The following is a 12,551-nucleotide window of genomic DNA, read 5'->3' as shown; positions in this document are numbered from 1 at the left end:
AAGACATTTAAAACCTGTTTACTACCTTAAATGTGCTTTTTATTGTTATTAGAGCTCCTGCAGACATGAAATAACCTTGTGTTGATGTTAGCATCTGACTAAACTAGTAGACATGGTGGAGGAACGCTCTACTTTCACTTTGGTCTACCGGCTTGACTTGTGTGGAGCTGCTAGACATCTCTGGTAGGAGGAGCTTCCCCTCACGGCATCATTTGTTGTCCTGTGGAGAACCCCCCCCCCACGCCAGGCCGGCCATAGACTGTCCCAGCAGACGACACCGAGGACCTCCATGTCTCAGGTATGGAGAAGCGTTTCCCAAGGGGAGTGGAGTTCACTTCCTCTGGGATCTTTTGTTTCCAACAGGAGAAGGGAAGGGAAGCCCGAGGAGGAGGAGAAGGAGAAGAGGAAGAGGGGCAGCGTCCTGCGGTCAGACAGGAGGACCTGGACCAGGCAAAGAAGAACCTTGGCAGCGGAGGACCAAAGAAGAGTAAGACGCTGCAGGTCATGGATGAGTACGGTGAGTATACACACAGTATGAACATCCAATATGATCATACTAGATGTTCATAAGAATAAGACATGTTATTCTTATGAACATCTAGTATGATCATATTACTGCATGTCTTATTCTTATGAACATCTAGTATGATCATATTACTGCATGTCTTATTCTTATGAACATCCAGTATGATCATATTACTGCATGTCTTATTCTTATGAACATCCAGTATGATCATATTACTGCATGTCTTATTCTACATTAGCATAGCATCACATTGTTTAGCATGGACAAAGTTTCCACTCCATATAGGGACAAAGGGGGGGACCTTTTCCCACGGGACTAGACTAGTGTGTGTGTGTGTGTGTGTGTGTGTGTGTGTAATAGATAATTATGTTCCTAAATTTTCTAACCACCATTCTTGATGATATTTTACGTTTTATTTTAGTGATGATATTAAAAATGTTAATTTTAATTAAAAAAAGATGATAATAATTGTTACGCAATGAATGGTATTTATGTTTACACTTATATATTTAGACTATTTTCTGTCTAAAGTATTATTCTAATAGCGTTTATTATGTATGAATATGAATATGAATCCCATGGCATGAAGTAAACGTATCCATTCCAGGATGAAATTATTAGCATCATAATACATAAGTAACATTTGAATATTAGAAATGCTCATATTTGGAAATTACATTTTTGTTTTTAGACAATCTTTATCAATTCCTAATAGTTAGTATTTGTTGTATTTCATTTTAATATGTACATTTTGTATAGTATTATCATCATAGCATTTATTTTTAAATCATTTAATATCATAAATGCTCATATTTGGAAATATCCAATGTAAACACCAAATGATTATTTATAACTTTTTTCTTTAGTTATTTTTACTAATATTTTTCACAATTTATAATATATAATCCATAATATTGTTTTATTTTAACATGTATAATTCTTTATATCTATCTATCTAATTATTATAGCATTTATGTAATTACAAAAATATCCTCATCGATAAAATGTAACGTGAATTAGACAATTGACAAATATTAAAAAATATGATCGTTCTGATTATGAAGTACTAAATAATATTCCCGTAAATAAAAACCAACCAGGAATGAGTGCGTTAATTCCGGGGTCCAAGTGTGACCAAACAATGACAGCAGAGAATATTTAGGCCTTTGAGCCTTGTCCTGTCAGGGCTGGGAATCAAACCCACACCCTCCGTGACGACAGGCAGAGGTAGAGGTGTGTTGCATTCCACCGCCAGGATAAGCCAGAATAAAACAACACAAAGCTTTGGAAGACCAGCCAGGAAGGAAGTGAGGGTCGGCAGAGCAATGCTGACCCCTGCTGGTGTTAGCAGGTATTGCTGCCATAAAGCGTACTGTAGATCTGGAGAAAGTGAGATTGATGCTTTGTTCTCGGCAGAGAAAAGCGGGAAAGTTGCTCCATCCGTCTTCAGCGGCGCGAGGTCAGGAGGAGAAACGGCTTTGAACACGCGCTCATCCCCACCCGCCAGGAAGTAGATGATCACTTCCTGTTTCCTGTCGCCGGTCCGCCTCTGAGGCAAGTTTGTTTGTGTGCTTAGATTGTGCATTTAGGGCTGATGTAGTACATTTTGAGATAACCGAAATCTTACAAATTGCGATCAGTGTGACACATGAACAGTAATAAACATTATATGACAGTGTCAATCAAAAGTCAGCATTTTTGATACTGCTAACATTGGATCTTTCATGTAATCCATTGCGTTTATCAAATCATAATAAATGATGGCTGTTTGGTGGGTGTTTTATTAGTCCAGAGATATAGAAATACAAGTTATATCAAGTATTGCTATGAGATAGCGTTAGTTAGCATTAGCTTCCACAGTGCATGGAGCCTGGCTACTAAGCTAGCAGAGAGGACACCGTGGCTCACATCGAAGGATAAGAACATCTTTTAATTCCTCTTCTCATGCCTTTTTCTCATATGTCGTCGTTCCTCCATCGGAAAATTGTAAGTAATTGTAATTGTAATTGTAAAGTTTGTCTTGACTAAATTGGCTAGGTAAACTAGTTAGCTAGCTCGCTAGATCCTATGCTACATCTTTGATATCCCTGCAGTGATCCCGTAGCACGTGCTCGGTGTGACGTAAGCAATGGATAATGGGATGTTAACGTGACCATTGGGGTGTTATATCACGTCTACAGGGAGCTAATAATGCTAACCCCCCAGGTTGTCTGTGCACTAACGATGAAAACATCACATTAATATGAACTGGAGTTAATTGAAGTGAAGTTAATAAATGTATTAAACCACAGTCTTGGGAGGAAAAAAAAACATTTTAGTCAGTAAAAGCACAAGTAGTCCAATGCTTGTTAATCTTCATCTCCATCCATCTAGAAGATGGCTCGTGATGAAGATACAGCTATAACAATAGAAAAAAAATCCAAAGAACAAGCAAACAGACTTGGCATCAGCTGAGCCCTCTGTCACGTTTTCATTTCATAAATTTGTGATGCTGATCTTGGAGGATTTTAGCGGAGGACTTGGCGTCATAGAAGAGCTCGTTGATCTCCTCGACCTGCTCTCGCTCCACCGTCTCTTTGCCCTGAACACGACCCAGCAGGCTGGCCGGGGTCAGCAGCTGGACGGCATACCTGAGCACCCACACGGGAGACGGACAGCTGTCACCAAACCACAAGGGATGCTTGAATTCTACCAACTCTACCATGACGTGGTACCTGAGGGTGGTCTTGGCGCCGATCTCCGCCAGGTGGGTGAGCGCTTCCTCGCTGATGCCAAGCCCCTCGGTTTGAGCGCGGATCTTGATGATCTGGAACGTGAGAATGGTCATCATGGTGGCACAAGGTCAGGACAAGCGTGTTTGCTGCGGACGTCCACGCTGACCTGCTTCATCTCCTGGGGCGTGTACAGCATGGTGCGGATGATCATGACGCGGTCCAGCAGGTCCAGTGGAATGCCGTGCGGAGAGCTGATGTCCTCCGTGCCTCTAAACGCCACACAAAGACAAAACTCTTCAATGAAAATAGCCAAGTTGGCCCCGCATTGGAAGGTGACAGAAAACTAAGAAACCCCAAGACTGACCAGCCGTGCATCTTCCAGTACTTCACATTTTTATTCACATGAACGTGGAGTTTATGCTCACCTGGAGGTGAGAAGGACTGGAACAAGTCCTAAACAAATCCAATATGACAAGACTACTTTGGGGGACACGGACCCCGCCCCCCCCCATGAAAGCATGAGGTCATACCTGATGAGACAGTTCCCCCGGTTGGACGCGAACACCACGATGGGGGCGATGGTGCTCTCCAGGGCTCGATGGAGGTAGGTGAAGCACTCGATGTCCAACATGTGGACCTCGTCCACAAACAGCACACCCGGCACCAGCTCAGCCACGCCCTGGTCGATGTAGCGGTTCACCACCTTGTTGATCTCCGCCCGAAGCTTGTCTGCAAGGACAAACGCGGGCGGTGAACCAACAAGCCAAAAGCTGTAGACGCGGCAACGGCGGCGTGGCGCCCCCACCTGTGATTTCCGTCTTTTTGGGCTTCATCAGCTGGCCCATCATGGACAGGATGTCCTGGCCTCCCTGCCACCATGACACAGCGGTCAGTGCGGACCTCCGCCAAGGCAATCAACACATTCAGCGATGGCTAAAAGTTGGCAACCTGACGACTAACAACTACTGTGTGTATGTTACGTAGGGCGTGGCTTGTCATGTCTGAGCGGGATTTTATTTTTGGCTTCTCATTTTCTCCTTTCTTCCCCACATTGGATGTCCTCCCTGTTTCTCCCACGTACCATTGGCTGGCTGCTTTGCAGGCATTTCCATGAAAACCTGTTTACCGCCTTCTAAATATACTTTCTAAAGAGCCCTCTCAACATGAAATAACACCCCTATAGTCACCTTTCAACTCCTATAACCCAATATAGTAGACATAAGAGAAAACACCACATACAAAAGCTGTTTACCACCTTTTAAATACACTTGAATATGATTAGAGCATATCCAGCCTTCTAAATATACTTTCTAAAGAGCCCTCTCAACATGAAATAACACCCCTATAGTCACCTCTCAACTCCTATAACCTGATATAGTAGACATAAGAGAAAACACCACATACAAAAGCTGTTTACCACCTTTTAAATACACTTGAATATGATTAGAGCCCTCTATACATGACATAGCACCCCTATAATTACATTTACACTCCAATTACCCAATATAGTAGCCGTAAGAGAAAACACCACATACAAAAGCGGTTTACCACCTTTTAAACATGATTAGAGCCCTCTATACATGAAATAGCACCCCTATAATTCCATAATTAGAACAGAAATACCTGTGGTCGGGCGTTTGCCACGTCCAGGTCGTGCAGCGTGACATCCTGGACGATCTCCTTCTTCTTGTGGACGTCACCTTTGGGCAGCGGCACGTACTCCTCAGCCTCCAGGTCAAACTCCGTGGCGAACGTGTCGCAGCGGCCTTGCCTCTGGAAACACAGACCCACGGAGGTGAGGGGCGGGACGGAAAGGGGGCAGGGCGGGTGCGCTCGTGCCACCGACTGCTGTTTGCTGAGGAAAGCTCAAAAACGACAGAAGAAGGACGAGTGTGGCGCCTACCTTGACGGCGCCGCTGTTGGCTTCGATGTAGATGACGTCGCCCACCTCCACGCGCTCCTTCTGGAGACTCTCGTAGATGCTGGGGTCCAACTGGGGAGCACAAGACAAAACCACTACTGAAGGCCGGTTGCCGGTCTTGGCCATGAATACACACTTCCGTGACCGTCCTTCAAAATAAGAGCGCTGTACAGTTCTACATTAAAAATGAGTGACTCTGACCTTGAGCTGCTTGGTGCCCTTGCCCGTCTTCAGACCGATGATGACGTGGCTGATGGTCTTGCCGTAGCCCCCCATGGGGTTCTCCGTCTCACAGGGGGTCAGCTCCGTCACCTCGCCCTCGTAGACCTCCTTGGTCTCTTTGATACGCAGCCCTGCAGGGGAGGGGGGCAGCATGGACTCAATGCCGCCTTTGTGCGTGGCGTCCCTCAGGTCCACGGTCATGCTCAGGTCATGGATTCATTCACAGTGTGGGGGAAAAACCCTGTATGCTCTCTAAATGTCTTTTTTTTTTGTATAACCCTGTGCCCTGCTATTTAAGTCAAAATGGCTGCTGTGCCAGTCCAAATAAACAATACATAACATAAATAAAAGACCCTTTAAGGCACCAAAATAATACACACGAGACGAGGCTTTAAAAGAACTTGTGTAAACACAGCAACATGCCAGTGACAGGAAGTGACGCTCACCGATGGCTCTTCTGAAATTCTCCATCAGTACTTCTGTCTTTTTGATCTCCGACGAGTAGACCTCACTGCCCACCATGGGGCAGAAAGGCACCTTGTTGCCCAGCTCCTGTGCTATGGCTAACGCCAGCGCCGTCTGTACCGGAGAAGAATAAAACATGAAAAATACCAAAACACGCTCTAGTACCGCTCTCATTGAGTTATTACCTTTCCGGTGCCTGGCGGTCCTGCCAGTAAAACCGCCCTTCCTGCCATCTTCTTGGAGCGGATCAGCTCAACGATGATGCCACATGCCTGAAAAACAATTGAAGAAATGCAGAGCAAGATGACCACACAACATCACCACACGTGGGGTGGATTACAAAGACCACCTCCTCATAATAATAATAATAATAATACCATGGACGCTCGGTTTCATGCAAAACACCAACTAAAGCTAGGACAAACTTAACTGCAATATAATGCAATTCATTATTTCTTTCAATTTCTTTCAATTCAATTCATTTATTGTCTTTGGGGGAGAGATAAACAATCTATTATACATTGTGTTGCATTTCTGACTAAGGTGAATGTAAACAGAATCTAACCATCTATAAGAGTTACACTTTAGAGTCATATTTTAATAATGAATCCCAATATAGCGCCGATATCCGATTCTTGGTCGAATACCCGTGAGTCCGTGAAACTTTCGTCAAGCACCCGCGAGTAAATCGTTCGTTGTGCAGAATCTGTCATCTCGGCTAGGGGGGGAATCGAGTTGATCTGAGGCAAGGAACCGACCCGTTGCTTTTTCCAATTGTCTTATACATCCTTTTGGAATTTTGCTAGCTGTACCTGAGGGAATGGGAGGGGTCAGTGAACGAGGTACCAGAGACAAGCACCCGTTTTGGCGTGGTACAGAAGGAGTTAAAACCCAGCCAGTTTTCAACGACTCGTTCGTGACTCGCACATCTACGCACTCAAAAGTATGGAAGTTTTCCAATTGAATCACAGCTTTGTATTTTATGTACACCAAGTGTGCAACAGCGACCCCACATGCTAGCAGGCTTAGCTCAACGGCGCAGGCCGGACATACAAACAGACTATTTCATGCTATCAAAAATGTTAACTCACAGGCACCATGACGTCAAACAATAGAATAATAAAACAACATGAACATTACCTCCCTGGCAGCTTCCTGTCCCACCAAACCACATGCTGTCTGTTTAGCGTTACCGGCCTCATCTAAGCCGAGTCCTTTGACGTGACTGTGAGAGGCGATCCGTTGAGTCTTCGTGGTACTCTTCACCTCCTCAATCTTCATGATTGCGTGTATAGTTTGTGCCACAAACTCGGCTAAAGTATTCAGAAAATAGCAACTTGCGCTTCGATTGGCCACTTGCCGCCGCAATCGCCGCCGAAACTCAAAACACAGGAAGAATGGTTTCCATGTGGGGTTACTAAGGAAAGTTGGCGGAAGTGTTACCCTGAGACCCCGCCTGTTTTTGAGTTCTACGCCACACGATTGGGTACCTAGCTCACAGAGAGTGTATTGATTGGCTGTGACTTGTGTCAAGTATCACTGTTACCGGAAATTCAACCTGTGAGGGGTTTATTTCCGGTTGTGTTTGAAGTTTCCTGTCGTAGTGGAAACGGCAAGAAACATTGCGCGTGAGTGAAACAAATGTCAAAGAAGAGTGGAAAAATAACAGTAAAAGTAGAGCTTTTAATAATTCTGTTTATTTGTTATGCTTTCATATACAGCGTTATTGGAGTTGTTTATAGCAAAGCAAACACTGCTCAAGCTAACACAGACAAGAGGCGACTTTCACGTCAACTTTTAGCAGCAATGTGAGCTTTATAGCTTTATATGTATAAAGTAATACTGTGTTTTGTTGTCTAATTATGTGTGTGTGTTTATAATTACAGTGTCTGGCAGTGACAATACTCCATGGTGGTACACGTAAATAGCAGAAAGTACTTGTAAGAGGTGACAGCTGGTCAACATGGCCGACGGTCGGACAGACACTTTAAACTTCAACGTCGGGGTCCTTGGACATGTCGACAGCGGCAAGACGTCGCTGGCTCGGGCGCTGAGCAGCACCGCCTCCACGGCAGCCTTCGACAAGAACCCCCAATCCCGCGAGAGAGGCATCACCCTGGACCTCGGCTTCTCCTCCTTCACCGTGGCCCTTCCGGATCACCTGCGGGACAGCGAGGGCCGGCGTCCGTATGACAGCCTGCAATTCACCCTGGTGGACTGCCCGGGACATGCCTCTCTCATTCGGACTATTATTGGAGGTAAGGCATTCGTGTTATTCAGGGACGGCATTTGAGGTCAAATGGTAGTACATTGCATTCAACTAAGGCGGGTTAAACCTAATTTGTTTGCCTTTTCTTGTGAAAGAGAAAATGATTCATGATGGTAGTGCTGTCATTTTCCTCATTCGGCCATCATAGACTCACTTGTGTTGTCCCGCATACGTCCAGTAGAGGGCGCCAGATACACAGTACAGTGTCACCTCTATTTCTTCCATATAATTCTCCAAAGCAAAGTCGATGCAGTATACTGTACATCGACTGTGCCAGTAGTCCTAAATCTATTCACACGGGAATTGCATGCAAAATAATTTTGTGCATATTTCCAATACAAATAGTAATTTGTTACTTGTCAATTTAATGCACACACACATTTAAAAGCTTTTTAAGTAAACTGGGTAACATTTTAATGAATTCACACAATACTTTATTTCATTTTGGAGCAAAAAAAGGTTCGAAAATATTAAAAATTATATTCCAGCAGTCATGAGATGAAAGAGAATTTAAAAAGTCGTTGCGGTGTACGAGACGTAGTATGTTTACACTGATTATAACCAAGGTAGCCACTACAGCCCTAAAACATGGCGATGAACATTGGTGACCTTCAAAACACAGAATGCTAAGTGTCAAGGACAATGACAGGAACGTTTCCATCAGGATTTGATGCCGATCCCGATCATCCATGAGTGAAATGGATCCCATAGATGCAGTTTAAATGTTTACATGTACTACTGACTATATTGGGGCAATATTAGGGCTATATTAAGGCTCACCAAGGTTTTCAACGCGCCACCGCTGTTAGACATTTTTAAGGCATGTTGTGCAGGGTGCATTACGTCACTTCCGGAACTGTGATAGCTAGCTCACCACCATCAACTATTAATGTCACTCATTTACTCTTTGTTATTAAAAACGGAACAATGTATAAGATAATAAGCCAAGTTGATCGACCATGTCAGCGACCCTTGAAGGTCACTGTGTATCGGGACGCCAAGTCTGGTGGCTGCAGGATAAAAACTTCATGGTTCTTGAGGGGTCCCCGAGTCCAAAAGGGGGCTGATCCGAACCACAAGGTGGACTAAAGCAGGACTGTCAGTGACAGCCCAGCGTTAGGGAACACTAGATTTGGGAATGGCTATAAATGTTCCCCAGCTCTAATAAACACCATGCTGACACAGGGGGCACATGTTGGAGATTATCCTGGGAAGAAGAATGGAGCCATCGGGCTATACATATATTAACCCCCACCCGCCCCCCTCCCCGGTCCCAAATGGGGAAAGGACAGGAAAGCTATGGAGCCAAGTGGAAGCAAAGCAAAGTCAGGAAAGACAACCAAGCGTGCGGCAGCTCCGGTTTCAGCCCTCCAGCCCCTCTTCTCACCCCTTCTCACCCCTTCTCACCCCTTCTCCCCTCTTCTCCCCTCTCCTCCCCTCTCCTCCCCTCTCCTCCCCTCTCCTCCCCTATTCTCCCCTCTTCTCCCCTCTTCTCCCCTCTTCTCACCTCTTCTCCCCTCTTCTCCCCTCTTCTCCCCTCTTCTCCCCCCTTCTCCCCCCTTCTCCCCCCTTCTCCCCCCTTCTCCCCCCTTCTCCCCTCTTCTCCCCTCTTCTCCCCTCTTCTCACCTCTTCTCACCTCTTCTCCCCCCTTCTCTCTCTTCTCACCTCTTCTCACCTCTTCTCACCTCTTCTCCCCTCTTCTCACCTCTTCTCACCTCTTCTCACCTCTTCTCACCTCTTCTCCCCTCTTCTCACCTCTTCTCACCTCTTCTCCCCTCTTCTCCCCTCTTCTCCCCTCTTCTCCCCTCTTCTCACCTCTTCTCACCTCTTCTCCCCTCTTCTCACCTCTTCTCACCTCTTCTCACCTCTTCTCCCCCCTTCTCTCTCTTCTCCCCTCTTCTCCCCTCTTCTCCCCTCTTCTCCCCTCTTCTCCCCTCTTCTCACCTCTTCTCACCTCTTCTCCCCCCTTCTCTCTCTTCTCCCCTCTTCTCCCCTGTTCTCCCCCCTTCTCCCCTCTTCTCCCCTCTTCTCCGCTCTTCCCCCCTCTTCTCTCCTCTTCCCCCCTCTTCTCTCCACTCTTCTCCCCTCTTCTCCCCTCTTCTCCCCTCTTCTCCCCTCTTCTCCCCTCTTCTCACCTCTTCTCACCTCTTCTCACCTCTTCTCCCCTCTTCTCCCCTCTTCTCCCCTCTTCTCTCTCTTCTCACCTCTTCTCCCCTCTTCTCCCCTCTTCTCTCTCTTCTCACCTCTTCTCTCTCTTCTCTCTCTTCTCCCCTCTTCTCCCCTCTTCTCCCCTCTTCTCCCCTCTTCTCACCTCTTCTCACCTCTTCTCACCTCTTCTCACCTCTTCTCCCCTCTTCTCCCCCTTCTCACCTCTTCTCCCCTCTTCTCCCCCTTCTCACCTCTCCTCTTCTCTCCTCTTCTCTCCTCTTCTCACCTCTTCTCACCTCTTCTCCCCTCTTCTCCCCTCTTCTCCCCTCTTCTTTTCCTCGTTGGGCTGTTTTCCTTGGATGTCTGTGTCCCTTCCTGTTTGCACGTGTATTGTGGGTCACATGACATGCATTGTCAGTGCAGGCGTGCACGTGTCGCACAACAACGTGTTGGTGTGTGTCTCCTAGGAGCGCAGATCATCGACCTGATGATGCTGGTGGTGGACGTGGTGAAAGGGGTCCAGACGCAAACTGCAGAGTGTCTGCTGATCGGCGAGCTGACCTGTCCCCGCATGGTGGTCGTGCTCAACAAGACCGACCTCCTGCCAGCCAACAAGAGACAGAGCGCCATCCAGAGGATGACCAAGAGACTACACAAAACGCTGGAGAACACCAGGTCTGCTCCGTGCTGCTGCTGTCCAACCTTCTTCACGTTTAACACGCCTTTTGGTCTTTTTCTTTCTTTGTCATCGTTTTTTAGATTTAAGGACTGTCCCGTCATTGCAGTGGCAGCCAAGCCCGGGGGCCCCGAGGCTCCTGACACGGAGGAACCCCAGGGGGTATCAGAGTTAATGGAGGTAAAAACCCTGGCCCCCGATGTACCTGCAGCTGATTTAAAGGTCCCCTATTGTGTCAGATGGACTTTTTACGTCGATTTAACAAAACAAATGTAGAGAGCAGTTGGACAATGTACATTTTACACTGGTGTATACAAGTAGAGCTTCAAAATGCAAAAGGAGGACATGGGAATCAGACAAAAAGCAATTTATTGTAGACAGTAAAGTGAATTTGGGTGTTCATCAGCTTAGTTGAGGACCATAGCTAAAAAAAAAGCTCCAGTACATATAGACAAACAACCATTCACACTCACATTCATACCTATGGACAATTTGGAGTGGCTAATTAACCTAGCATGTTTTTGGAATGTGGGAGGAAACCGGAGTACCCGGAGAAAAGCCACGCATGCACGGGGAGAACATGCAAACTCCACACAGAGATGGCCGAGTGGAGATTCCAACCCAGGTCTTCCCATCTCCTGTCAGTGTGGCCTACATGCTACCCACTCGTCCACCGTGCGCCCTATTTAGAAAGTCATACAGGTCATACAGGTGCTAATGGCACCAATTCACCAGCATTAATGAAGGTCAACTATAAGATGGGAAGGTCATATACAAGGTCATACAAAGTGCTAAATACATGACACATAAAGAGTAGCGTTATATCCTGGTCAAAGTAGCAATATTTGTCAGTTATTTGTTATTCTAGACGCCCCCCCCCCCCATCTCTATAAGCTAGACCATGTCAAAAGTGTGTTTTGACATATTTATGCCCCCCCCCCGCTTCTCAGCTGTTAAAGAACCAGACGTATCTCCCACGGAGAGACCCCACAGGCGACCTGCTGATGGCGGTGGACCACTGCTTCTCCATCCGGGGCCAGGGGACGGTCATGACCGGGACCATCCTGCAGGGGTCGCTGGCCATCAACGACACGGTGGAAATCCCAGCACTGAAGGTAAATATGACATGTTCGACTCCAGGGGTCTTCATTCAAATGGAATACTTTTTCACAGCGAAGGTCACGACCTTATGATGTACATTTAATGTACAGTCACAGTCAAAAGTATTTCATCCCTTGCCCACTAATTAAGGCGTGATCATTCTATACTTTTAATGGTAGATGTATTCTAACATGGAGAGACAAAATATCAAAAACAAAATCCAGAAATAGCTCATATATTTTTATATATATATTATTTTTTATGTATATTTTAAATGATTTGTATTTGATTGAGGGAAATAAGTATTTGATCCTCCGACCGGGTAGACAGCCCAATTAGCGTATTAACTGAACGGCAGACACCCGTGCTAGCTAACCACAGGTATGACAGACACCTGGTCTACACAACCAGACAGAACTCTCCAACATGGCCTAGACCAAAGAGTTCTCTCAGGACCCCAGAGACAGGATTGTTGACCTGCACCAATCTGGAATGGGCTACAAAAACA

At 46.1% G+C, this 12,551-nt stretch overlaps 3 protein-coding genes across 5 annotated transcripts in view; 2 read left to right on the top strand and 1 right to left on the bottom strand.

The window, feature by feature from the left end:
* Positions 1 to 44: 44 nt before the first annotated feature.
* Positions 45 to 3,156, top strand: mustn1a (musculoskeletal, embryonic nuclear protein 1a). The gene is made up of 3 exons (XM_058055405.1): positions 45 to 298; positions 364 to 517; positions 1,943 to 3,156. The coding sequence occupies exons 1-3, from the start codon at positions 290 to 292 to the stop codon at positions 2,038 to 2,040; spliced, it is 261 nt and encodes an 86-aa protein (XP_057911388.1). The 5' UTR covers positions 45 to 289; the 3' UTR covers positions 2,041 to 3,156.
* ruvbl1 (RuvB-like AAA ATPase 1) lies at positions 2,304 to 7,300 on the bottom strand. The gene is made up of 11 exons (XM_058055400.1): positions 6,989 to 7,300; positions 6,034 to 6,120; positions 5,830 to 5,962; positions 5,363 to 5,514; positions 5,144 to 5,233; positions 4,864 to 5,013; positions 4,046 to 4,109; positions 3,771 to 3,969; positions 3,407 to 3,509; positions 3,241 to 3,332; positions 2,304 to 3,156 (listed from the first exon to the last, which is right to left on the bottom strand). Exons 1-11 carry the CDS (start codon positions 7,127 to 7,129, stop codon positions 2,997 to 2,999), a joined length of 1,371 nt encoding a protein of 456 aa, XP_057911383.1. The 5' UTR covers positions 7,130 to 7,300; the 3' UTR covers positions 2,304 to 2,996.
* Positions 7,301 to 7,421: 121 nt separating this feature from the next.
* Positions 7,422 to 12,551, top strand: part of eefsec (eukaryotic elongation factor, selenocysteine-tRNA-specific) — a 47,269-nt gene continuing 42,139 nt past the window's right edge. For 2 of the 3 annotated variants that reach the window (XR_009120073.1, XM_058055395.1), the window contains exons 1-5: positions 7,422 to 7,656; positions 7,735 to 8,106; positions 10,734 to 10,941; positions 11,026 to 11,122; positions 11,893 to 12,057. Coding sequence is in view for 2 of the 3 variants with exons in the window: in XM_058055395.1 (XP_057911378.1) it covers positions 7,812 to 8,106; positions 10,734 to 10,941; positions 11,026 to 11,122; positions 11,893 to 12,057 (765 nt within the window). In the remaining variant the exon portion in view is untranslated. The remainder of the gene's footprint in view (positions 7,657 to 7,734; positions 8,107 to 10,733; positions 10,942 to 11,025; positions 11,123 to 11,892; positions 12,058 to 12,551) is intronic. The other variant, XM_058055394.1, reaches the window with a different exon arrangement.

Source organism: Doryrhamphus excisus, chromosome 18 (genome assembly GCF_030265055.1).
Source record: "Doryrhamphus excisus isolate RoL2022-K1 chromosome 18, RoL_Dexc_1.0, whole genome shotgun sequence".
NCBI classification, from domain to species: Eukaryota; Metazoa; Chordata; class Actinopteri; order Syngnathiformes; family Syngnathidae; genus Doryrhamphus; species Doryrhamphus excisus.
Note: the sequence above shows the minus strand (reverse complement) of the source record. Positions and strands in the feature narration are given on the sequence as shown.

What these genes read in the sequence shown, in the direction of transcription:
- mustn1a (XM_058055405.1), top strand. An exon ending in GCAGGTCATGGATGAGTACG is followed by an intron (nt 518 to 1,942) that starts GTGAGTATACAC and finishes TGTTCTCGGCAG; the next exon opens with AGAAAAGCGGGAAAGTTGCT.
- ruvbl1 (XM_058055400.1), bottom strand. Translation starts at nt 7,129, where the DNA reads ATGAAGATTGAGGAGGTGAAGAGTACCACGAAGACTCAACGGATCGCC. An exon ending in CCAACAGCGGCGCCGTCAAG is followed by an intron (nt 5,014 to 5,143) that starts GTAGGCGCCACA and finishes CTGTGTTTCCAG; the next exon opens with AGGCAAGGCCGCTGCGACAC. An exon ending in CGCCCCAGGAGATGAAGCAG is followed by an intron (nt 3,333 to 3,406) that starts GTCAGCGTGGAC and finishes CTCACGTTCCAG; the next exon opens with ATCATCAAGATCCGCGCTCA.